The sequence below is a fragment of the Mytilus galloprovincialis genome, chromosome 14 (genome assembly GCF_965363235.1).
Source record: "Mytilus galloprovincialis chromosome 14, xbMytGall1.hap1.1, whole genome shotgun sequence".
NCBI lineage: Eukaryota > Metazoa > Mollusca > Bivalvia > Mytilida > Mytilidae > Mytilus > Mytilus galloprovincialis.
The window spans coordinates 37,263,754-37,289,980 of record NC_134851.1 but is presented as its reverse complement, the minus strand read 5'-3'; the positions used below and the strand labels follow the sequence as shown (position 1 = coordinate 37,289,980).

The following is a 26,227-nucleotide window of genomic DNA, read 5'->3' as shown; positions in this document are numbered from 1 at the left end:
CATTGAGGACCAAAATTCCTAAAGGTTTTGCCAAATACAGCTAAGGTAATCTATGCCTGAGGTAGAAAAGCCTTAGTATTTCAAAAAATTCAAAAATTTGTAAACAGTAAATTTATATATATAACCATATCAATGACAATTCCTGTCAGCACAAAAAGTGCTGACTTCTGGGCTTGTGATACCCTCGGGGAAATAAATCTCCACCAGCAGTGGCATCGACCCAGTGGTTGTAAATAAACTCATCATAGATACCAGGACTAAATTTAGTATATACGCCAGACGCGCGTTTCGTCTACAAAAGACTCATCAGTGACGCTCGAATCCAAAAAAGTGAAAAAGGCCAAATAAAGTACGAAGTTGAAGAGCATTGAGGACCAAAATTCCTAAAAGTTTTACCAAATACAGCTAAGGTAATCTTTACCTGAGGTAGAAAAGCCTCAGTATTTCAAAACTTCAAAACTTTGTAAACAGTAAATTTATAAATATAACCATATCAATGACAATTCCTGTCAGCACAAAAAGTGCTGACTTCTGGGCTTGTGATACCCTCGGGGAAATAAATCTCCACCAGCAGTGGCATCGACCCAGTGGTTGTAAATAAACTCATCATAGATACCAGGACTAAATTTAGTATATACGCCAGACGCGCGTTTCGTCTACAAAAGACTCATCAGTGACGCTCGAATCCAAAAAAGTGAAAAAGGCCAAATAAAGTACGAAGTTGAAGAGCATTGAGGACCAAAATTCCTAAAAGTTTTACCAAATACAGCTAAGGTAATCTATACCTGAGGTAGAAAAGCCTCAGTATTTCAAAACTTCAAAACTTTGTAAACAGTAAATTTATAAATATAACCATATCAATGACAATTCCTGTCAGCACAAAAAGTGCTTACTACTGGGCTTGTGATACCCTCGAACAGGTAATAAAAAACAAAGTTTCAAAAAGCTGAATAAAATGTGAGTACATGTAAAACAAGAATTCGACAAAGCACTTGGCATATAAGTAAACATTAAATATCGAAACAGCGAAGGTATCAAAGTTATTGAAAGACATCAGGTGTTTCCAAAAGGTTAGCAATTTCTGCTCCAGTTTTGGCTCTTGTCATGTTTTGTTTTTATCTTATCTGTTTAGGGGTATCGTTCGAGGATTAATTGTTGCTTGTCAAACATACAGTACATACAGTATTTCATGGTTATATAGGAAGATCCATTAATATTGATAGAAGTTGGGCACGGCAAGACAGTTAAATTTGCGGCCTACTAAAATTTTAATCTAGTATCTGTGTGGACACAATATTATTGATCGAACGTCATATTTTTTCATCACAGTTTCAATAAAAGATATAATAATCAATTAAAAAAAATAATCATTTGAAAGATTCTATCCCTTCTGCAAAGTCAATAAATTTAAAAAAAAATCTGTTAAATATATATGGCACTGGTAGCATCCAAATGACGTTTCATTGTTTAGTGTATTTTGCTATGGTTGATTGCTTATTCTTTGATTATTTATGATATTTCATATCGAAATAATGACTTAACCATGTTAACTTTCAGGGTTTATTTATTTTAAGATAATAATGATATTTTTAAATTGGATCTACGTACACTTGATATAATTCTTACAATATCCTGTTACCTATGTCCGTTACGTAGAGCTATACATACTCAATTTCAAACAATGAATCTATACTTAACATTGGTCAGGCTGAAAAAAAAACAATACAAGTAATTTCATATCAAATTGAATTGAAAGGTATTATATATTTCAAAGATGCAAATCAAGACAATTTAGCATGAACGTATCTTAAATATTTGCTTACCATGTTGCGTTTTAACTTCTAAAGTCTTCGTTGTGTTGGTGTTTATCTTAAATGTCGGATGTGTGGCTTCTTTTATTTTCGTGGTTTTCTGTGTTGTTGAAGGCGTACTCGTTGTAGAGGATTTGGTCGTTGTAGATGACAAACTTGTTAAAGATATTGTGGTCGTTGTATGTATTGTTGTGGGTAATTTGTTCGTTGAAGATGTTGTTGCAGTTGTCGATAAAGGTGTTGGGATTGTTGTAGATAATTTGGTCGTTGTCGGTGTTGTGGTTGTTGTAGGTATTGTTGTTAGTCTTTCGGTCGTTGTGGGTGTTGAAGTTGTGGTCGTTGTTGATATTGTGGTCGTTGTCGGAATTGTGGTAGTTGTAGGTATTGTGGTCGTTGAAGGTATTCCGGTCGTTGTAGGTATTGGGGTAGTTGTAGGTATTGTGGTCGTTGTCGGTATTGGGGTAGTTGTAGGTATTGTGGTCGTTGTAGGTATTCCGGTCGTTGTAGGTATTGTGGTAGTTGTAGGTATTGTGGATGTTGTAGGTATTGTTATTGTCGTCGGTGATTGGCTGGTGGAAGAGGGAGTAGTAGTAGTTGTTGGAGGTGCACATGACGCACAACATTTCATCGGTACAACAGGGCAATTATGTGGAGCTACCTTCACCATTTTAGCACACGACCACCCATTGCTGAAAACATCACCTCTTTCGTCGCCAAACAAACAATTATCTATACAATAGACAAGATATAATACTTCTATATTATAAATATCTAAACAAAACAGCAATCAAAATATTTAATCGTCAAGTTTTTTTTTTTTAACTTTCTTGTTCGGTCCTTAGTGTTTAATCGACTCTTCTATCTTTTTTCTCGTTTATCCATGCTTTCCCTTTTGAATGATGAAGCATTTGATCGACAGAAGAAAGAACTACTCTTGATCACATTAGCCAACTTTTGTGACGATTATACGATACTCAAATATTATGACAGGCATATACTTACTTTTCATTTTATTACTTCAGATATTAAATAGTTTGACCTCATGTATCAACATGGTAGAGTAGTCTGACATATGGAGTACTTATTCTTAATAAAACTGTATTCCGAAACTTGCATTTTCTGTCATGATTTCCTTGTAAGAGAGTTGCCGCTTACAAGGCAGCTATTTGAACTAATTTTATCCCTTTGAAAATGTTACGGACGCCATCATGAGTTTGTTACCTTTATTGAATATCTGTTTCACTAAAAGATGGGCCATCGGTTTATCTAAATGAATCATTTAGTTAAACATTCAGCTCATATGTGTGTTTTTTTAAGAAAGCTACGCTATTTTCCTGTCAAATAACTAGACATGGAACTGCTGAGTCCACATAATTAATCATTTTCATCTTGCATTATGTCCATGATCTGTCAAAAACAGTTCCTCTCGAAATATGAATGTTTGATTCTTACGTTTAAAAATTTCCATTTTATTTGATGAGACTTCATGTTATAACCTGATCTACGAATAAAAAAATGTATCCAAAACAACCTATACATTTTTATGGATGTGTAATAATTGATAATTCAGTCTTAGGTGCCAGATTTTTGTATTAGTTGTTAGTAGCTCTGAACTAGATGTCAGTAACTGCGAGTACTATCATTTTTTATGTTGTACCAAACAAGTACCCAGCCATGTCTACTCTGTGTTGTATTTACATTTGTAATCATTTGACGAGTTAAGACTTTTAAACTGAGTTTTATTGTTCGTTCTTTTGGTGTGCTATTATACCACTATCCCCGGCTAGGGAAGGGTTGGGATCCCGTTAACATGTTTAACTTCGCCATATTCTGTATGTATGTGTTTGTCCTTTATCAGGAGCATATTATTCAGTGGCTGTCGTTTGTTGATGTGAAAAAATATTTGGTTTTTTTTGTACATAAATTAAACGTATAATGCAGTTGTTTAATGTCGTTTAGTTTTTCCATAACTTGTCTATTTAAAATTGTAAAATGATGTAGTCTGAGACTTTAGAGATGAACATGGTCTACTGGCATCATGGTCTTTTATCCTGGAATACAACACTAATTAAAAACGTTCTGCTGACGACTTACCAATGCCTGATGGTGCTTTGACATCGAAAGTACATGCTCCGTCGACGCACCACTGAAAATAAAATATGAATAACGCAAGGAATAAGTTACAAGTATTAGGGACTAAACAAATATGGAAATACCACTTTCGATTAATTACTTTTGTTTTCTTATTTTAAAATCTCAAACACTTGAATTTGCATATTATTATCTATTTTTTACGTTAGTAATAGCAATGACTATATACATTAGTTGTAAGCGTCAATATTGGCACGAAAGTGATTTATAATAAAAGTTTAAGTCCTTTGGGGCAAACACTTTATCACCAAAAAAGTCACAAAATACAATGCTATTGATGTTTTTCCCTCAAATAAAACATATCGTAAATCAACAATTTGCTTTAGATAATTAAACAATAACTCAAAAATTACACTTATACAATAAAGAAATTAAAATATCTATCAAAAGAAAATACTATTATAATATTATAAAATATTCACAATTTCGCATATTCCAAATTATGAACTACATTATATCTAAAAAAATAAATAATTTGACTTATTATATAAATTATCTTTTCTCATTAGCTATAGATGTAAGGAACCGTTCTTTGATAACACATTATATTTACCTTGATGAAATACACTAGAGGTCAATGTAAGAATTAGAACAGTTTTTCTCGAGACTTAAATTATCACTTTTAAAGTCCTCGCTTACGCTCGGACATTAAAACTGATAATCTATCTCTTTCGATTGCATAAATCCGATAGACCACTGGTATCAATTTAAGAATCTATATGATATCAACTTTATAATAAGTCAATATTTGAATTACAACACTTACCTTTTTGTTGCCACACTGAGTACGTTCCTTGGCGGCTTCTGTTTGAATGTAGGAATTTGGATCATTTGGATCTTTACAGTTCAATTCACCACATATAGATGTAAAATCTCCTTTATACGACCACTAAGAGTGAGAAAGACTAATAATATTATTCATAGGTTAATGAATATAATAAAGCTTTAAGATTATAGAAACAACAATAAGGTACTAACTATACTTAACATATATAAATTCATCATAGATACCATAATGGACATTGTGTACGCCAGACACACGTTTCGTCTACAAACGACTCATCAGTGACGCTCGAATAAAACAGTAAAGAAAGCCAAACAAAACAGGAAGTTGAGAGGAATTGAGAACTTAGAATACTTTGAAGATCAGTCAAAAACGGCTAGAGACGATAACAAGAATATTTATTCTTTCTTCATTTTGATTTTTCTTTTTAGGATGGTGATGTTGCTTTGAGACCGTCTTACAGTGTTTATATCCCCGAACCCGTTCTTTATGCCCGTGTCTGTAGTGACGTTTTAGATTGCAATGAGTATCATCTGTGAATTACTAATAAAAAGTACCGTACGAATATCATTACAGCAACATTCAAAGTAATGTATATCAATTCAATTTTCGGTAGCTGCATATTTGCATGCATACGATATGTACCTTTAGAAAATCCACAAAACGGTTCCTTATAAACGGTCCCATATTTAGTTTTTACTTCTTTCAGTTTACTGAGGGTAATTTGATTAAACCTTGAAAAAAAGGGAATCGAGGGTTCAGTTGCTTCGAAAGCAGAGTCATGTGACTGTATAATTATACACTTGTTCAAGTATGTGTGTTTAAAATGAATATATCGAACGAATGTGAAATAAGAAAAAAATGATTTCAAAATAAAATTCAAAGCAGTCCTTGTAAATAAATAGATTATTCCTGGAGTATTATGCATTTTGCTTTTTATTTGTTTTGATCACTGTTTAGCGTCTTTAAATATCAGCTGGAATTGTACGAGTTAAAGTTACAGGTGTAAAGCGAACTTTTTCTATCCGATGTATGAATATGTGTGGTATGAGTGTAAATGAGACAACTCCCCATTATTGTCAGAATTTGTCGAAGTAAACCTTTGTAGGTCAAGGTACGACCTTCAACATGGAATCTTGGTTCACACCGAAAAGTAAGCTATACAGGGTACCAAAAAAGACAATTCAAACCGGGAAACCAACGGTCTAATCTATATAAAAAATAACGAGAAACGAGAAACAGTTATGAACCAAATCAAAAAGCGACAATAACTGTACATCCAGTTCAATTCAATATATATTAAGAGTATATAATAGACATGTTGTGAAACGACAAGTTACGTACGTCAAACAAATATAAGACACTGACAAAGAGTATTTGTATGATTAATATAAAGTTATCTGATTTCAAGTGATCTAACTTACCCTAGAAAGCTCAGAACTGTTTCCATAAATATGCCTACACTGAGTATCTGGGTCGTACAGCTGCCCAGCTATATTATATTTTTTAAATTAATAAAAACAACAAAAGGATACATCATTTTCGTTGAAACAAAATTAAAAGATACTTGTGAACAATTTAAAAGGAAGCGTCCCTCACTGATTAAACGATCGTTATTAAAGGATGCATATTGTTTTCATGCCTAGTTGCAATTGCTACTTGTGTACATGTATCACTTCATTGTTAAATGTGTTTAGCAGCACAAACCGCTGTTTTAAATCTATCTCATTTCAGATATTATAATCATATGTCGAGCAAACTGATATTGACTTTTCTACGATTATGTAAATGGATGTTTACTTTTTAGTTTGTTGTAGATTTTTTTTTATTTTGTAAGTCTTCTTGCTTAAACCTGATTTACGAATGAAAAATTTACGCTTATCAAAACTGTACATTTTTATACTGGTATATTACAAAAAACATTTTATTTCAAATATTTTTCTAAAAAGATATAAGATGTGGAATGAGTGCAACTGAGACAATTATCCATCAAAGTCACAATTTATAGGTGTAAGCTTGCTATTAAGGGCCCAGACAATTACTAGTGTAAAACCATTCAAATAGGAAAACCAACGGTCTAATCTATATAAAAAACAAGAAACGAGTATATATTTCTTATATGAATTTTGTCCAAAATTATGTCAAATTAAAATCTAAAAATATAATGGATATCAGTGCAGATAATTAATGTCTTTTCGATGTAATTTTGATTTTCGTTGTGTCCATGATCTACTGGCATCATTTCTGTTTTATTTTAAATACTAGTACTTCAGTATAGAAACACTTTGTGCTTACAACTTACCATTACTTTCTGGTGCTTTCGTATCGAAAGTACACGCGCCGTCAACACACCACTGGAAAAAATCATGGTAATATTTTACCGTGTATCTCATCATCCTCAATCATGAAAGCATTTGAACGTTTATTACGGACTAAAACAGTGGAAATACCACATTCAGTTTCTTCTTCTTGGTTCATCTAATTGGAAATATCCAACGGTTCAGATTGCACACAACTATTTATTAGCGTGTTAAATTATACAATGATTAGCCATGTGAGTGACTATTTGTTAAAAGTCCTTCGTGGTAAAAAAAAATCATCAGCTTATAAGTCAAATTTATCATCATTTGTTTTTCAATCCCCTCAAAGTTATCAATAAATAATAAATACAAACAATGTAATATTTTGATTAAACCATTGGCATCAGATAGTTGACCAAAATAAAACTTTACCGAAAAGACATGCAAGTGCTTGTTAATAATAAAATAAAAACTACGGTGTAACCGGTGTTATCCGCAACACTCCGACCAGATAAAAATGTGTGAATACGCTAGGTGTCGGAATACTCATGTTTATTCTGCAAGTATAAGCATATTTTTAGGACCATGAACATGTGTCGGTTAAAGCAATATGTTGGAATGAATAGGTGTCAGATTAGACAAGTTACACTGTATACTGTAATGGTATTCTATAAAATACAGAACGTCTCTTATCAAATGGCAAAATCAAAAGCTCAAACACACCAAGCGAATGGAATAAGACTTTTATATTTCTGACTTACTTAGATAAGGGTGGATTAACCATGATTGTATAGCTTACTAAACATCTCAGTTGTACGACAGTTGAATAATTTATAAAAGACACCTGCCTGTTTTGTCAAAACTAGTTTCTATGTGATATTACTAAGTACTGATTGATCATATTCTAAACTGTGGACCACATTACTTTTCATATCAAAAGAGGTTAATTTGCTACAACACTTACTTTTTTGTTTCCACACTGAGTACCTTCTTCGGCTACTGCTTGTTTGCAGGACTTTGGATTAGCTGGATCTTTGCAGTATAATCTACCACAGATATATGTAAGATTGCCTTTATATATCCCCTGAATTAGTGAAACCCGTTCTTGTATTTATAAATTTATGAGTTTTTAGTTTATCTATTTGGAAGATTTGATTAAACTCATGAACTTTTAAATACAAGAACTTTTTATGATTAAATTTTGTTGTCTTTTTTTCATATGTTAGTGATATTTTCTTGTTTTGACTGGTTTGTTTTATTTGTTCTGTATTTCATTATATGCAACTTTTTTTTTTAAAGTTGAATGAATGTTATAGATGTAAAATGAACGTACATTTGATATATATTTTCTTTATTGAACACGTTCAGAATCGAAAATTTTAAGGTCATTTTTTTAAAACTATACCGACAAATAGCCATTAATGGTAAATGCAAGATTTAAATTTAGTTATTTGGGTTTTTCACTTACTCGGCAAAGTTCAGAACTGCTTCCATAAATATGCCTGCACTGGGTGTCTGGATCGTACAGCTGTCCGGCTATTAAATATTGAAATAAAATTATTGAATAGATTAAAGAGCTATAATTTAAACATAAGTAATTGATTATTTGTTTACATAGTTATAGAGAAAGCATCCTGCCCAAATTAGATACTCGACTTCAATGTTGGTTGCAATCTGTGCATATACAGGAATGATTTACTTAAATTATCAACAAGATGATGCATCCAAATATATATAACAATAGAAAAGAACGTATTGGGTCTATGATTAGGCAAACGTCATGTGCTTGATATTGGAGTTTTGTCTTTGTTAGTCTCGTACGTTGCGCTTGATTCAAATCAAATTGCACATCAAATCAATTAAGGGGTCATATTACGTAATTATGTTAACTCATATCCGTGTCTTTCATGTGTTTTGGTTTTTAAGCTGTCCTGATTTCTCCCGAAAAGTAATTCGGATTCATGAAATGCATAAATACTATTAATTACACAAAAATTATCAAAAACAAATTTACCGTTAGAAACTGGTGCGTTTGCATCCTTTGTACATACACCATAAACACACCACTAAACAAAAACATAAATAATATATAAAAATTATATTTTTTGTTATCAAATAATGACATGCCACTTATTTTACTAATACATATGCCCAGGTGTTGATACCAATTACCCCGAGGAAATTAATGCAAATTTTCCTCAGTTCCGTCTTTGTTCAAAGCGAAACATAAAAATTCTGCAGATAACTCATTATTTATGTTTTTGAAAATATAAATCACTTCAAGCTTTATTTTTTTTTATTCCTTTATAAAATCATCGTTTGTCTACCAAGCTGTCAATGAACGGGAAAACTGACCCGTTATGCAAATGACCCTTGTGGTCCGTCACGGCGTCAATGACATAACGTTTGAGGGGGAATTGATCGCCACAATTGATTTATTCTAGTTACTGTGCATGTGGATTAAAATTGCAGTATCTTTGACTTCCTGCTGTAAATATGACAAATTTCCAAATTTAAATAAATCAAATCAAATGATCGGAAAAATACGTTGCTTTTACCTGACATATTGTGCACGAATTTTTTTAAATCTTCCGATTCGGACTAAGATCGGTGATAAATTTGTAATATAGGCACTATTTTCTCAAATTTTCAATTGACCGTTACGTCAGAAGTATAACAGCTTCATATACCATTGATATGTATATATATGGTTGACTTTCGTCTTTTTAAAAAACTAAGTAAGAAAATTATATGTGTATACCTAAATTATAAGATTTTTAAAAAATTGTTTACTGGTCGTTTTTCCGAATACTATTTATAAAATATATACTAGTATTGATTATCAAATCCTTCGGTAGCCGCATATAATTTTCCTTTACTTGTCTTTTAAACAAGTCTATTCGACAGGAGACAATTTAATTGTCAAGATCTACAATCTTATCTTCTTGTTCCCACACACAGTACAATTGTCAAGATCTATATTCTTGCCTTTGTATTCTTACACACAGTACTATTTTCAAGATTTATAATCTTATCGTATTGTTCAAACACCTAGTACTATTGTCTAGATCAAAAATCTTACCTTCTTGTTCCCACACACAGTTATATTGTCAAGATCTACAATATTAGCTTTTTGTTCCCACAAACAGTTCTATCCCATGCTTTTGTTGCGATACTCTTTCAGGAATCAATAGGATCTTCGCAATACATCCAATATAGATCTATAATCTAACCTTTTTCATTCCACGTACAGTACTATTGTCAAGATATACAATGTTATCTTTTTCTTCCCGCACACAGTACTATCGTCAAGATCTACAATATAACCTTTTTATTCCCACACTTAGTTCTATTGTCAAGATCTACAATGTTACCTCTTTATTCCCACACTTAGTTCTATTGTCAAGATCTACAGTGTTACCTTTTCGTTCCCACAAACAGTTCTACCCATGCTGTTTTTTGCGATACACTCTGAAGAATCAGTAGGATCTTCGATATACATCCAGTATAGATCTATAATGTTACCTTTTTCATTCCACATACAGTACTATTGTCAAAATCTACAATGTTACTTTTTTATTCCCACACTTAGTTCTATTGTCAAGATCTACAATGTTACATTTTTATTTCCACACTTAGTTCTATTGTCAAGATCTACTATATTACCTTTTTATTCCCACACTTAGTTCTATCGTCAAGATCTACAATAACACTTAGTTCTAATGTCAAGATCTACAATATCACCTTTGTATTCCCACACTTAGTTCTATTGTCAAGATCTACAATGTTACCTTTTTGTTCTCACACACAGTTACATTGTCAAGATCAATAATCTTACCTTTTTGTTCCAGCGCACAGTTCTAGAGTCAATATCTACAATATTACTTTATTTGTTTCCACACACGCTACTATTCTCAAGATATACAATAATAACTTTTTGTTCCAGCACCCAGTTCTATTGTCAAAATCTACAATATTACTTTTTTGTTCCAACACTCAGTTCTATTGTCAAGATCTACAATGTTACCTTTTTGTTCCCACACACAGTTTTATCCCATGCTTTTGTTGCGATACACTTTGAAGAATCAGTAGGATCTTTGCAATACATCCTGTTACATATTGTAGTGTAATTTCCTTTAAAGAGACTCTAAAATAAAATCAATAGTTTCAGTTTATCAGTTCAGAAATTAATAAACTAGATCATTTAGCTTTTTTTGGTTTTGGTTTTTAATTTCAAAAGATGAATTGCATAATGTAATATCGTTTTAGTTTATGCAAAAGATTGATATAAACTGCATAACATTTAGTTTCACATATATGGAATCCATACTTGAATAAATTTTAAAAAGGGCCACCTTATACCTCTGCCTCATGCATATATATTATAAGGACATGCAGTTGTATTCGTTCTTTAATCAGTATTATATCATAATATATTGGAATTATTTTGTTTTTTGTCATTAAGGTTTATATTTGTTTTTTATCAGAAAAGTAAAACAACATTTATTAATGCGTTTGAATTACCTTGTTAGAATATTACCTTGCAAACGCTTGAACTGTTCCCGTGAGTTAACTTACACTGGGCGTCTGCATCGAATGCTTGCCCTCCATATAACTTATCATATTTTGCCAAGGCAGTTGGATCAATATCTGGTCCTAATGTTTTCATACAATTCTTGTTTTGACTGAAAGACATTAATGACAGAAAAAAGTAGTGTCCTTCATAAAGGTGTACGTGGCTATAAGCGTGCTGGTGTTTTGCGATTGAAGTGAAACATTCTGATAAAAAAGATTTTCGTCGGGATCTTTAATAGAGAATTGAAACGGGGAATGTGTCAATGAAACAACAACCCGACCAAAGGAAAACGTCCACCAATTGCATTTCATCACAGTTAGAAAATCGCACACCGGAAAGCTGACCTCTAAATAATATTTATAATTAAATAGTTCAACAATTATGTAGTATGTTGTTTTACATAATTATGTGCATTCCATTATATATTATTTATTTTTTTATATTAAACATTGACAAAAAAAAATAATTATAAAAACAATCAGTATGTACTTTTATAAAATTTTGTGGGTTTTATTTTGTTTAGAAATATATATACTTACGAATCTAAGCTGTCTAATTTTGAAGTGAAGTAATTTGTAGAACAGTTAGAAAATATCCAAGGATGTGTTGCTGTAGCACCCAAATGAACCGTACTGACAGCAGCCATAACATAACCGTCAGATTCGTGACAATTATTGCCCTTGCTGTCATGTTGTGAACTGAGACTAGAAAGCAAAAGACAGTTGTCAATTCGAGTCCCCAATTTACTGCTTTATAAAACTTAAGTATGTACTTTCGTGATCTAACGTAAAATTAACTAAATCTAGAATTCAAAATTGATATTTTAAGCCGGAAGAGTATTAGTAAAGGATCAAAATAAGCTTAAACATATTGATAGGTCATGCTGCTCCTTTTTGAGATATTTGATTTATAGAATATGGCGGGAAAAAGCTGACTCGAACTTTTACCTTATATTTGCATTGGTATCATTTGGGTATCAACTCAATGGAAAGAAAGTAAAAAATCTGCTTAATTTTGTCAAATGAGCTAATTTGGCCCATGTTAAAAAAAGATTAGGCGTTATAGGGCATAATATTTTATCTTGTATCGTATGGAAAAACTCCTAGGATTCCGAAAAATTGACACTTATTCCAAAACCTCAGCTAAGTACATCCTTAACTCTGAAACGTATACTTTACTCTCACTTACTTTTACACATGTAAATTCAAACGATATTGAGAGGTATCAATTTTAATGATATAATTTCACAGCAGCGCTATATTTATGTGCAATAGAATGGTTACAAAAACTAAGAATAACTTAAACTTATGATCGTACAAGTATGAACTGAAATAGTTGTAATATATTTAACATTAAATGAAACTATGAATGCCTAAAGTGGATTTCCAATTCTAATTATCGTTTTCAAAAATGATTACCAAGTATATTCCAACTAGATATAAAAAAGAAGATGTGGTATGATTGCCAAAAGGCGAGTAATATGAGAGCTAAATTTACATTTTTAATGCACCTACATAACATACGGCTAAATTATATATCATTGGAAAGCTAAGAATGTGTACTTTCTAAATATTTCGGTCGTCAAAAGAAATTACGGTGCATTTGTTTTTTAGATCGGTGTCAAAAGTCATGGGTGCAATTTCAATTCACGGACACTTCCAGTAGAAATATCGAGTCAAAACAAATGCAAAAACGAAACAATTCTATGGGAATACTGTATTACTTTTGGGAAAATATATATCTATCACATCATTAATCAATTTTGGTTGATTTTAACGGTAACGCATGTTACGTAACGTTTTCTCTCGGAGTCTTTGAAAATCAACCGTTAAGTCACACACATGTATCTGTAGTTGCCCTTGCATTATTTAAATCTTATAATACCTCCATATCATTTGCTTTGCGGGTATTTATAAACATATATCTGCAAATTTGATATAAATAATCCGAAACAAAATATTTGATGCAAGGGGAAAATATAACATATGACGTATTTTTAATTTCTTAGAAAAGTCCCATTATGAACTGTACATTAAAATTGAGAAAACGTATGGTCAACTGTTAGTTTGAAAGCCTGCCGACCGTTTCAAGATCAGACAACCATAGGGCAGATTTTTTTTTATTATTGTAGTGCAATATGTTGAGTCTGAATCATAGCGAAATTTCATTTACATCACTACATCAGATATGAAAAGAGTACTAACGACCATTACTAAAATGAGTAAAGTGCTACTAGTATATGTAAATCAACAAATAGACAATTCTAATATAAAACATCACATGGAAAATATTATCACTCAGTGTACGCCAAACTGTGTTTGCTTTTACTCTGGTCGGCCGCCGTGTATCTTGAGATGACAAAGTAGTTGTACTTTTTTGAATTACACTATTGATGACGTTCGGCTACTTTGGCACTACTTTGGCACTAATTATTACTTTTTTATATCTTTTTTCATCGCTTCAAACGGTGGACAAGGTTATCCTAATATTGAACCTTTTAGTTGACTTTCTTATGTTAAAATTCCGTTAGCGTATAATTAAATGATCGAAACGTCGGACCAATGGATGTTGAACCATTTAGGTGTCGGATTATTGCGATATCGGAATATTATATATAGCTTCATTTTAACTTATAATCTCATCATTTTTATCGGTCAACATATTCATACAAAGACAACTTCCTTGGCATGGACAAATATCAGTAAAGCAGACACAAGATCTACTACAGTTTGAATTATAAATTGGGAATGGACATGAGAGATTTGGCAAAGAGACACCAACCCGATCATACCGGACCTAAGTTGCCTTTTAAGCAACCAAAGTCACACGGAGAACTTTATTGTTTCTGTAGTTAGGTCGACATTGTCTTGGATAAGGTTTGAACCCCAGAAGAAAAAATAATGCCTTGTAGAATGTATGCCCCATTTTCAATTTTTCTAAAACTTGTTAATAGTTATCAAAGGTGTGTCCATATATACGGTTCATTTGTAATGATAAACCTAAATGAAAAGGAGTAAACAAAAATATTAATAGATAATATACATTCTACTGAACCCATACATCTAAGAACTTTGTCAATAAGTATATCGTACGCTATATTAACTGCCACAGATGCGCCATCACCCTGATCAAGTAAAGTTGTTAACCAGAATACTTCCTTCTGTACAGTCACGTCATCTTTAATCGTCGAAATGTTAGAAAAACTGCGACGCAAGCGCGATGGTATAAAGCTTAAATTATATTAAAATTATCATGAGTTATTTTGTAAATCAGATCATTGTAGAAGATATATGTAGTAACACTCAATACAGCTTGAGCTCTTCCAATGATACCTTATGAAGTTGTGTAACTTGCTTTTATACATTTGAAAAATTTAGAAACAGACAACTCAGAATGAGTTGTACATCTACTGCCCTCGTTGATATATGAGAAGAGATTGGCTCGGTATAATTGGTACTTGTAGTACAAAGTCATTGTAAAGACAAAACAGAAGATGATAAGTTGTGCTTACTTTTGATATATTTATAGCAACTCTTATGATATTTTGTACTTTCAGATGGGATGTTTTCATTTTTTTCATATTCATCGACCAGTCTTCTGTAAACTCCATCTTTTCGTTTTCCAACTGCGGCATACAACTGTATCTTCATTTAAGTGTTGAACTACATAGTTATTATGTATTATATACCTGACAGACTATTTATCTGTATCAATCAATGGATAGTTTTTGCATAGGAAGGGTTTCATTTTAACTTGACTGTGAAAATTCGTCACGACTCGGAAGATTTTCTACAATTTTCCGATACGATTCCTTATTTAGAAAGGGGTGAATTCATAGAGCTCAAACACTAGGTTTTACTTTGATTTGATCTTAATTTCGGACGATTTTATATCTATTTAAGCTACGCTGAACTTAAAGATAGAAAAGGAACCGTTTAATTATGATTTATCGTACTCTAATAGCACTATTTAGCACACGGAAATTGACTAATATATTCAATAAAAAAACGATAACATTACAGAAATTCGTCATTTTTAGAAATGATGAGATAAAATCTTGGTCTTGAATGAAAAAACGATAACTGACGAGTAATTTGGTGTGTTCTAAAACGAATAGAGTGCAAAAACATTTAATAAAAATTAAATTGTAGATCCGAAAAGGTCAGGATTATGAAAATTTTCGTATAAAATGTGAAATATTTAGAAGGAATGCAAAAGCATGCGGACTTACAGTTGTAAATATTGGTTTTCAATATTTTAAGAATCTAATTTACTTTGGGTGTGTTTGGATATACGCCTGAGGCGTTCTATGGTAAACCATAGGTACCTATGGTTTAATATTTTGTGTTTGGATATACGCCTGAGGCCATAACCATAGGCCGCCTCAGGCGTGTATCCAAACACCCCCTTTATTATTCTGCATAAAAGAAGAGATATGACTAATTTCGTTTGCTTGAAAAGCATGTCGTAATTGTATAATTTTCAAGCAATTTCTGAAATAAACGTCAATTTTACAAAAACTGCACCGTACGATTTTGTGACGACCGGGCAAAAATCAAAGTGAAATCATTATTCTTTCATTTAAAAAAGGAATTAGCCGTATGTTAGGTGGGTACATTAAAGTCCTTAACTAGACGTCTTTTTCAAATATTACACTCGCCTACAATGAGACAACTCTCCACTCATTTCCGTATTGAGAGACTTTGTTGTATTCTAAGTCCGTCAAAATGAAAGCCTTGTTGAAATATTGATCGTGTACATGTGTTTGTTTACCTGTGTCCAAGTTCATGAGAAGTTGTTATGATGATACTATAATCGAAATCATCTTCTATAATTGATTGAGCTGACTCTCCACATATGGCCCCCACATAGGCTAGACCTTTTCAATTACAATAAGACTGATATTACAGTAAATACAACTTGAGACTGTAAAATACAAATATTTTGATTGTTTTTTTTTAATTTTTATTTAGAATGATTCTGTAAATCAATATTTGATAAAATTTGCTCAATATTATGACTTTAATGTTTGCCAAATTCTGTCAAATCTGATTTCTTCTTAGCCTAAATTGCAATGCATTATAAATGAAATGAAATGGGAATTGGGCTAAACAAAACCCTTATTGTAATATTCAAAATCAATTTACAATTTATAAATTTTTATGTCTATTATTTTATCCAACAATGTTCAGATAATTTTGAGTTTTTTTTAAAGTCTAAACAGTGTAATGATAATTACCTGCGACGTCATGTGAACCGTTGTTTCCTACCAAGTCAAACCTAAAATTGTCATAATTAGTAAATAATCTTATATCAATGATGATATAGGGATGTATAGGTAGATTCTATTAATACAAAGAAAAACATATGTATATGTATGCAAGTCTGCCTGAAATGTTCGAATAAATACATTCAAATTGAATTGGTCTTAGTTCATGTTTCTCAGTTTGTTATCTTTATTTATATCCTAAGATTTTCTTCATATTTTGATGAATCATTTTCTAAATTTTAATTATTCTAAACATTAAATTTTACGACAAACAAAATGATTTCAACTTCCAAATTGTGAACTTCCATTTCTATGTAGCGATATACCAGAAGCGCCTTCATACGGAGTAAATATCTCCCAATTGATTCGATATTCCCGAGCCTGTATATCCTATACTGATTTCCTTGAAGGAAGGTTGCTGTTCATAAGGAAGCTATTAAACCAAGAGTTTCAAATGTTGACGCCATCACGAGTTGATTGACCTTTATATAATATACGTTTCACAAATGATTATGGATATTTACCTTATGTCGTAAATACAATTCCTTGTCAAGAATGTGACTTACCGAATTAGACTTTATACCGGGTTTGTAATATTATGAGGATGATTTCAGCTGCCCCATTCAGAACTTTTGGTTTTAAAGCTTCCTGTGGGCAGCAACCCTCTATCAAGAAAATCATGATAGACAATATAAGCTCGGGAATATTGTACCAATTGGGAGATAGATACTCCGTATGCAGGCTCTGCTAGAATGTTACTACATAAACATGAAAGGTTCGCAAACTTTCTCTGTACTGTATGCTCATTTTGGAAATTAACTAAAATGTGTTTTACTATTAAATTTGCTTAAATTACCATAGTTACTTGTATAAAGAATAAATAAATTTACTTCGAAAACAGCATTGCATGGTCATGTACAGGTAAAGTGGAAACTTTTGTTTTTATCCACGTTTTAAATTTGTCCAAACTAACTGATGCGTTAACACTATTCCGGGGAGTATCTACTTTCTGAACAGTTTCCGTCCAAGAAGCATCATTCGGTGTCTGTAAAATTAAAATAGACATGTGTAAATGTTGAATATATTCTACTTACAATTGATAAAAATAGTTCACAAATTTTTGTGAGACATTATATAGGAGTCTTTTATATACAATTTTAGACATTTCAATTACACATTGAAGCGCACACTTGTTCGCTGCATCGCATGTGGGCGAAGAAGGACATTGTTTAACATTATAAATTTAATAATACTGTGGATGTATATCGTAAATAATAAAGATAAAAATATCCATGTATGATAAATAAGGGATCGATATTTAAAACAATACTCATGAAACAAACCAGGCTTACAACTGTGTTCGCCATGCGCGTGTTTTACAAAAGAATTAAAACAAAGTGAGGCTAGAATAAAGATAAGGCAAAGGGCAAAATTACGAACGAAGATTGAGGACCCAAAATTCTAGAAAAAATTTCAGAGAACAGTTAAGGTAATCTATATGCGGGCTATCAGTAATGGAAGTCATACAGAAAATAATATTTGGTTGTACAATTATTAAATGATACACAACTATGTAAACAAAACTATTTTTTTATTCGTCTAAAATTTATAAATGGTTTAACGAGGAAACAAGTGTATGCAATTTCTATATTATAAAGATTTTAATTCATCGTTTATATTGACAGCAACATTAGTGTTATGAAATAGTTTAATATCGACAGTTTGAGAACGTTTTGTCTTATTGAATAAACTTTTAGTTGTACTTGGAACTGAACTTAAATTATGCAAACTTGATTTTTTCATGTCAGTTTCTATCGAATTGGATTACGAACATGGGCAACACGACGTGTGCTGCATGTGGAGAAGGGTCTGCTTACTCTTCCAGAGCCCCTAATGTCACCCAAGTTTTTGGTAGGGTTCGTGTTGCTCATTTTGTAGTTTCTTGTTTTTTCCTTTTTAGACATGGCGGAATCAGCTTATTTTCAACTTTTATGTTTAAACGTCCCATAGTATCTTTCGCCACTTTGTTACTAGATACCAATCAGTCCGTTTCCTTAACTTTTTACGTTAATATACCCCCCTTATTCAATTGAAACATCTATATTCTTAAAGCTCCGTATGTCTCAAAAATGTAATAGTGCCACCTTATGTGTTTCTTACCTTAGAAATGATCAACGAGGAAAATAAAACGGCAATTGTGTAGGAAGTTGTCTGTATGTTCTTATAAACGGCATCCATCTGAAAAAGGCATAACATTGGTAACTAATGTGCCAATTGGTCTCTCTTGGATTACTAATCGGTACATAGACAATCATACTACATCTTCTTATCTTTTATATAAGAGGTGGTAAAACAGCGAAACCTTTGAATCCCTTCGTAAACACGAAGCCCATTAGGTGGCGGAGAGTTGTTTCATTAGCAATTATACCTCATTTTATTATTTCTATATGTACAAAGCAAAACGACGTATTTTTTTCCTTTTTTGATGGACTGAAGTCATGCCCTGGATTTATTTTCTATATAATTTAACTTGTTTACTCATGTGTTACCGGTCCTGTTATTTTACCATTGCGATAAAAGCAGATACTGGAAATTTTAAAATTGTTTTCATCATTTTAGGTTACTTGCCTTATTATTGTTTTATTGGTGAATGCAATATCATTAACAACTTCTTTATTTAGATTTATGAATGATGGAAACAAAGAAAGAACAAAATTTTAAATGATCTCAACTGATTTTTCTGAACGTTTATGTTTCATTATAATAAGTTTACTTTAATTAAATGAACAGACCCCGTTAATGACAAATGCATAAAACTGACGAATTGATTCTATCGCCTCGTTTTCCTTTTCTATATCTGTTGACTTAGTCGACTGTGTGTACCAACTAAGAATAAAAGAAAAGTTAATCAATTATTAAAACTGTGAGATATCTGTGTCACATACAGATTTTTTTTCACAATGCACTTTCTATAAAATTGATAAATATTGCTACCCTGTATAAATTAAAAATTGAATGCTTCTTTTTGTAACTTAATTGGGGTGTAAAAGCGTTGACCGAAGTACATTTTGTATGAAGCGCTTCCCTAAAAATGTGCGCACGGTCAACGCTTTTACAACCCTGTGAAGTTACAAAAAGAAGCATTCAATACTATAATTACATTTTTTTAGCAATGATCATGAAAACACGAATTTTATTATTGTTTTATCTAATTCACCTGCGCACTTTATTGTGGGACCACGTGTTATCATGAATGTTAAGTTGTATTGAGCAATGCAATTGCTTACGGAATAACACGTGATGTGCAGTTAGCCAATCAGAATAAAGTATCATAATGAAACCTATATCTAATGTTATTCTTATGTCTTACAAGTCATCTCCAAATTTTCGTGGTATAAGAATGGACTAAATAATTTTGAGTTATTTGCCAAGTTATTTACTGTGAATAAGAAACAGTTTTCATAGTTCCTCAACGCTCTTAAACTTTGTTTTTGGTTTCTGACTATTTTGAGCTGAGCATCACTGATGAGTCTTGTGTAGACGAAACGCACATCTGACGTATCAAATTATAAACCTTGTACCTATTAATGAACTTACAAGTTATATACAGTGTAATCACAAACCATCAACAATTCTATTTGATAATTTCCAGTGGCTCTTCGATGTCGGCTGCTTTTGTGTAAATGTCTTTGAAAGTTGCCTGAAATACGATAGGTTTAGTTTAATTTATGCTTTAATTTATTTATATCTTAAATAAACCAGACCTGACCAAAGAGTAGAAAACAGCCCAAGGACTAGAAAGGCGGGTTTTAGCTTTCCCCCCAAATGATAATGTATATTAGGTCAGGTAAATAGACACAACATGAAACATATAAATAATCCAAAATAATACAAAAAAACACAAAAAAACTACACACGAGTCTAACAAAGGCTAAAGGTTCCCGAATTGGTCCACGCGCTAAAATGAAAGTGGATGAGGGGTCGGTAAGATTATTTTTAAAGATCTTAACAAGCCCCTATACATTTAGCCAACGTGGAATAAACAAGCAAACTTCAACTGATTTTTATAGTTCGTTCTTATTGTGTAAACTTATGCCACTGTCCAAGGTGAGGGGAGGGTTGGGGTCCCGCTAACATAGTCAACTCCGCCACATTTTATATGTATTTACCTGTCCAAAATCAGGAGCCTGTATCTAAATTGTTGTCGTTTGTTGATGTGTTACATGTTTGTTTTTCGTTCATTTTTTTCTCTCATTAATTAGGCCATTAGTTTTCTCGTTTGAATTGTTTACACTTGTCATTTCGGGGCCTTTTATAGCTGACTATGCGGTATGGTGTTTGTTTATTGTTGAAGGTCATACAATGACCTATAGTTGTTAATGTCTGTGTCATTTGGTCTTCTGGTGCTTTTTTAATACCTTTTTTCTTAAGATAAGGTATATAGAAATGCTGTTTTACCGTTTAAAGTTGTACATAACTTATGATGCTTGTATAAAAAGTCAAAAGATAGAACGAACTATTTTCTTATCGGATTTTGTCTAATGCTTAGTCCGTTTCTTTGTGTGTTACATTTTAATGTTGTGTCGTTGTTCTCCTCTTATATATAATGCGTTTCCATCAGTTTTGGTTTGTTACCTCGATTTTGTTTTTTGGTAATAGATTTACGAGTTTTGAACAGCGGTATACTACTGTTGCCTTTATCTATGGGGCATAATTAAGAGAAAGAGATATAACTTTATGAACTAAAAAAATCAAATGAAAACTTGAAAGTTTTATATAAATGATATAAATAACCTCACCTGTACTTAACAAAATCTGTCGAAATTGTGAATTCATCATACATTGTTTTGGCTTAAACTTATTTGAGTGTCACTAACAAGTGATTTTGCCATTTGATAAATGACTTTTCGTTATGAATTTAGCTTCGAGTTTTGTATTTTTGTTACGTTTACTTATTGGAAGACAGAACTTGCAAATGGGGTTCATATATATATAAGTCATCAAGTTGTATCCCCGATTACTTTTTTTCCTACCAAAAAATTCACAGAAAAAGTTAATAATTGATAACTAGAATCCACAAATAAACTTGAGGTAAGCTATTTCAATTGATATTTTAGAGAGTGTCTTTTTATAATGTCATGTTACACTATTGTTTGATTTCAGGATGAAGGTTATGTACCATTAAAACGTGTAAACCTACTGCAATTGTTTGCACCTGTCCTAAGTCAGGATTCTGATTTTCAGTAGTTGTCGTTTGTGGTTCATACATGTAAGTGATTCTCGGTTTTTGTTTTTTATATAGAGTAAAACGTTGGTTTTCTCGTTTCTATGGTTTTACACTAGTAATTTCCCGGGTCCTTTAAAGCTTGCTGTTCGGTGTGAGCGAAGTCTCCTTGTTGAAGACCGTACTTTGACCTATAATGGTTAACTTTTATAGATTGTGACTAGGTTGGAGAGCTGTCTCATTGGCACTTACACCACATCTTCGTATATCTATAAGGAACAGAGAAAAAATCGCGACGACTTGAACCGATTCACGGTAGGTATAGTGTCCGGCTAGGATCGTGGTTTTTCGAGTGATTTGATCGGGATTTTTCGAGTGTAATCACTTTTTTCGAGTGAATATGATCAAAAATGTAAACAAACAGACTGCCTTTCTGACAAGACGTGATATAGAAGCTTGAGTTTAATATACAAGGTTATACAAGGTATTTCAGTATTTCAGATAAAAAGATATTATCATTCTGACATTAAATAATGAGCTCTAGACAACTTAGCTGGTGATAGCATATAATATACACATTTTGTATTTTTCGATCATTTTTAAAGGATCATATTTACATGTAGGCTAATAAACTATTCATTTCATTGTTGATTATATATGAAATTTTATTGAAATTTTATTTTCAATGGCAATGAAAAAATAGAGTGGATTAAGTGTGTGTTTCTTATAAAAAATTATTAATTGATTTTTATTTACCACAAGAAATGTGTTTAACTGTAAAATCAAAAGATGCATGCAATAAAGTTACGATGAATATTTCCTGCACTATGTTCTAAACACTGTTTTGCAAAGGATCAAGTAATGTCTAAATGAATACTGGAAAGTAGTTGTAGAACGCTCTCCGAACAGAAAATATACCTTAAATTGAAAAAAAGCCTCATTTTAATCAACGTAATAATATGTTTTTGATGAGTAATGGGAATATTTGAAATTGCCCTTCACTTAATTACAGTTATAAACTAGAAAAAATCATTTTTTACAGTCTAGAATACCCTTTTTCTTATTCAAATTTTATAAAAAAAAACCTGGACCATTTTTTAAAAACCCGGACGATTTCACACTTGCTCTCGAAAAAAAAACCCGCACAATAAAAAAACACTGAATTCTTTGGTTAAATACAAGGACATTGTGCTTCTTTGTTGATCAAATCATGTATAGTATTCAATATAAGATAGGCAGTAGTGTAAAAAAACCAACATAATTACGAAATAGCAGTTAATTGAACTTATCGCATGTTTTATCACTCGAAAATGCCCGATCTACACTCGAAAAAAATGTAAAGAATCCCTCGAAAAACCACGATCTAAGCCGGACTCTATACCTACCGTGCGATATATAACAAAAAAACAAAACATACCGCCGGTCATGTCACCATCATCAAACAATAATGGTTTGATTTTTTGTTTTATTATTTCGAATTTGTGCATCTCTCTGTTATTGATTGGTCCGTTTGTATCAGCTGTTTGAAGAAAATACCCTTCTCCATTTCGAATAAATGACCCAAACTGCAATGATAAAATACAATTACACAATCAAAGGTTATACATCAAATATGGGGATAAAGGAAACCAAAGTTTTTGTAATATGTTGGAAGATAATTCATTTTTACATGTTATACGTCTTCAAACATTTACCGAAATACTTATATATAACAGTCTTATTCAAACACTTTGTTCTATTCAAATATCACAAATCAAGCAAAAGATAAAAGCGCTAGCTAATAAGAAGCTATTTATCATGTGATCGTCTTCCCTGTTTGCAATTTTAGATTTATAGTGTTGGAAAAAGATTCACACTAAGTGTGTGACACATTGTCACGATATAAAAAGGAAATATGTGAGAAATGAATGTAATACTTATTTAAAACCACTTGGTCGATGCCCCTGCTGGTGGAGATTTATTTCCCCGAGGGTATCACCAGTCCAGTAGTCAGCATTTTTTGTTCTGACATGAATAATCATTGGTATGGTTATATTTATATATTAACTGTTTACAAAATTTAGAATTTTTGAAAATACTAAGGCTTTTCTACCTCAGGCATAGATTACCTTAGCTGGATTTGGCCAAACTTTTAGGAATTTTGGTACTCAACGCTGTTCAACTTCGTACTTTATTTGGCATTTTTAACTTTTTTGGATTCGAGCGTCACTGATGAGTCTTTTGCAGACGAAACGCGTGTCTAGCGTATATACAAAATTTAGTCCTGGTATCTATGATTAGTTTATTCCATGCGTCCGAAGCGCGCTTAAGAATTAACCTTCATCTGAAACGCTTAAATTCACGCATTCGAAAGTCATTGCTTATACGAACCGAAGAGTTACATGACCAAAAGGGACCTACAAATATATCTAAATCAATCTAATGTCAATTTCGACTGAGGGAGCTGAACAATTTAGTTTCTTTATAATTTTAAAATTAACAAACAGAACATATGAGAAACGATTGTTATAAATAATGTTGGTACCGAAGTACTGACTACTGAGCTCATGATACCCTCTGTAACTCATAGCCCACAATCAGCTGATCGGGCGAGTTCTGTTCATGATATAAAGGTCATGTGTCCGAAGCACCTATATCATATGAATACTGTTCTGAAGTATGAAACTCTTCGACAATTGTCGTTATGGTCTTATGATAACTGTGAAAATTGCAGCTTTTACATTTTCTAATTTTTTTGTAATATGACAACATCCTATCACCTAATTAAACTATATTCGAAAATCCCAAAACATTTATGTTCACCAAAAAAGCATAATTAACACACAAAAAAACTAATCCAACAGAATTATTTTAATGGTCGACTGGCATCTATAAAACACAAGTCACCATATGAAAGTACGAAGTTGAAGAGCACTGAGGACCAAAATTCTTAAAAGTTTTGACAAATACAGCTGAGGTAATCTATTCCTGAAGTAGAAAAGCCTTAGTATTTCAAAAATTCAAAAGTTTTGTAATCTAACGTTTAATTAGATCAAAATAAGAAATACTACCATGTTGAGTGAATGGTTGTGACTAAACTGTAATGCAAACGACGCACCATTTATTCTGTCCTGATAAAAAGTTGATTCCTATTAAAAACAAAACCCTGACATAAGATATAGTTTTATTGTATAATTTCATTTCAATAATACTTTAAGACTTTTAAATTTTTTAAATGATTTTGCTAAAAAAAAAGATTTTCAATCATTAGTTTGAAATCAAAACAGAATAATAATAAGGTCTCATTGGAGTTATCTGAATACGCTTACATTAAAAGTAATATTTAAACCTAAAACTAAGGAAATTGAGGGCAAATCGACCTCTAACAGTGTTGAATGGTTATATTCCATAAGGCAAGTTTACGCATCTGAGTCAGGTAAATAATTTGATACGAAGGCTGCTTTTCAGTATACCAAATTGATCAATACATTACAACGAAATCAATAATAACTATCGCACGAATAAATGAATTGTATTTTATCACCAAAAGTAAACTTTTAAAAATTTTAAAGGTTTAAATGAGATGAAAATTAGTTTTACTATTTGAAAAAAAAACCGTTAAGCATCATACCTCATCATCTCCTAGATCGTCCTTAATTAAAAATCCATCTTTCAGAACAAACGTTGGGACATTTGTTTTTATCTTGTTGTTATGTACCAAATGAAGATGAACTTTAGATCGTTCAATCAGAAACTCAAGATCATAACTTTCTGGATGATCTGTGATGTCAACTGTTCGCCGATGACGACCAGAAGAGGAAACGTCCACATCTATATTAGCTATTAAATTTAAATACTTATATTATATAACATGATAACGATAATGAGAGCCGACATTCCATTATTAATTCTGCTCCTCTTCGCCAAAATCTTCAGAGAAAAACACTTAAAAGTCATGAAAATGTCTGTATAACTAACGATCATCTTTAATCGTTGTAAAGATTTTTTGTGAATAAAACCCCTGCTACATATAGCAAGTCGAATCAAGTCTAGATATGGTTGAAAATTGCTATCAGATATGAGCATCGATTTCATTGAATTGAATATTTACTTATAGTTTTCCATAGGACCAC

General features: G+C 31.9%; 1 protein-coding gene and 1 long non-coding RNA gene across 2 annotated transcripts; both read right to left on the bottom strand.

Annotated features, from left to right (window-relative positions):
- Positions 1-1,703: 1,703 nt before the first annotated feature.
- Positions 1,704-6,247, bottom strand: LOC143059466 (uncharacterized). Its single transcript, XM_076232968.1, has 5 exons — positions 6,171-6,247; positions 4,729-4,851; positions 3,906-3,957; positions 1,824-2,540; positions 1,704-1,708 (listed from the first exon to the last, which is right to left on the bottom strand). Exons 4-5 carry the CDS (start codon positions 2,476-2,478, stop codon positions 1,704-1,706), a joined length of 660 nt encoding a protein of 219 aa, XP_076089083.1. The 5' UTR covers positions 2,479-2,540; positions 3,906-3,957; positions 4,729-4,851; positions 6,171-6,247.
- A 14,247-nt stretch (positions 6,248-20,494) lies between these two features.
- On the bottom strand, positions 20,495-25,892 carry LOC143058944 (uncharacterized). The gene is made up of 4 exons (XR_012973301.1): positions 25,726-25,892; positions 25,166-25,243; positions 23,533-23,680; positions 20,495-20,591 (listed from the first exon to the last, which is right to left on the bottom strand). It is a non-coding gene; the product is annotated as an uncharacterized LOC143058944 (long non-coding RNA).
- Positions 25,893-26,227: the final 335 nt, after the last annotated feature.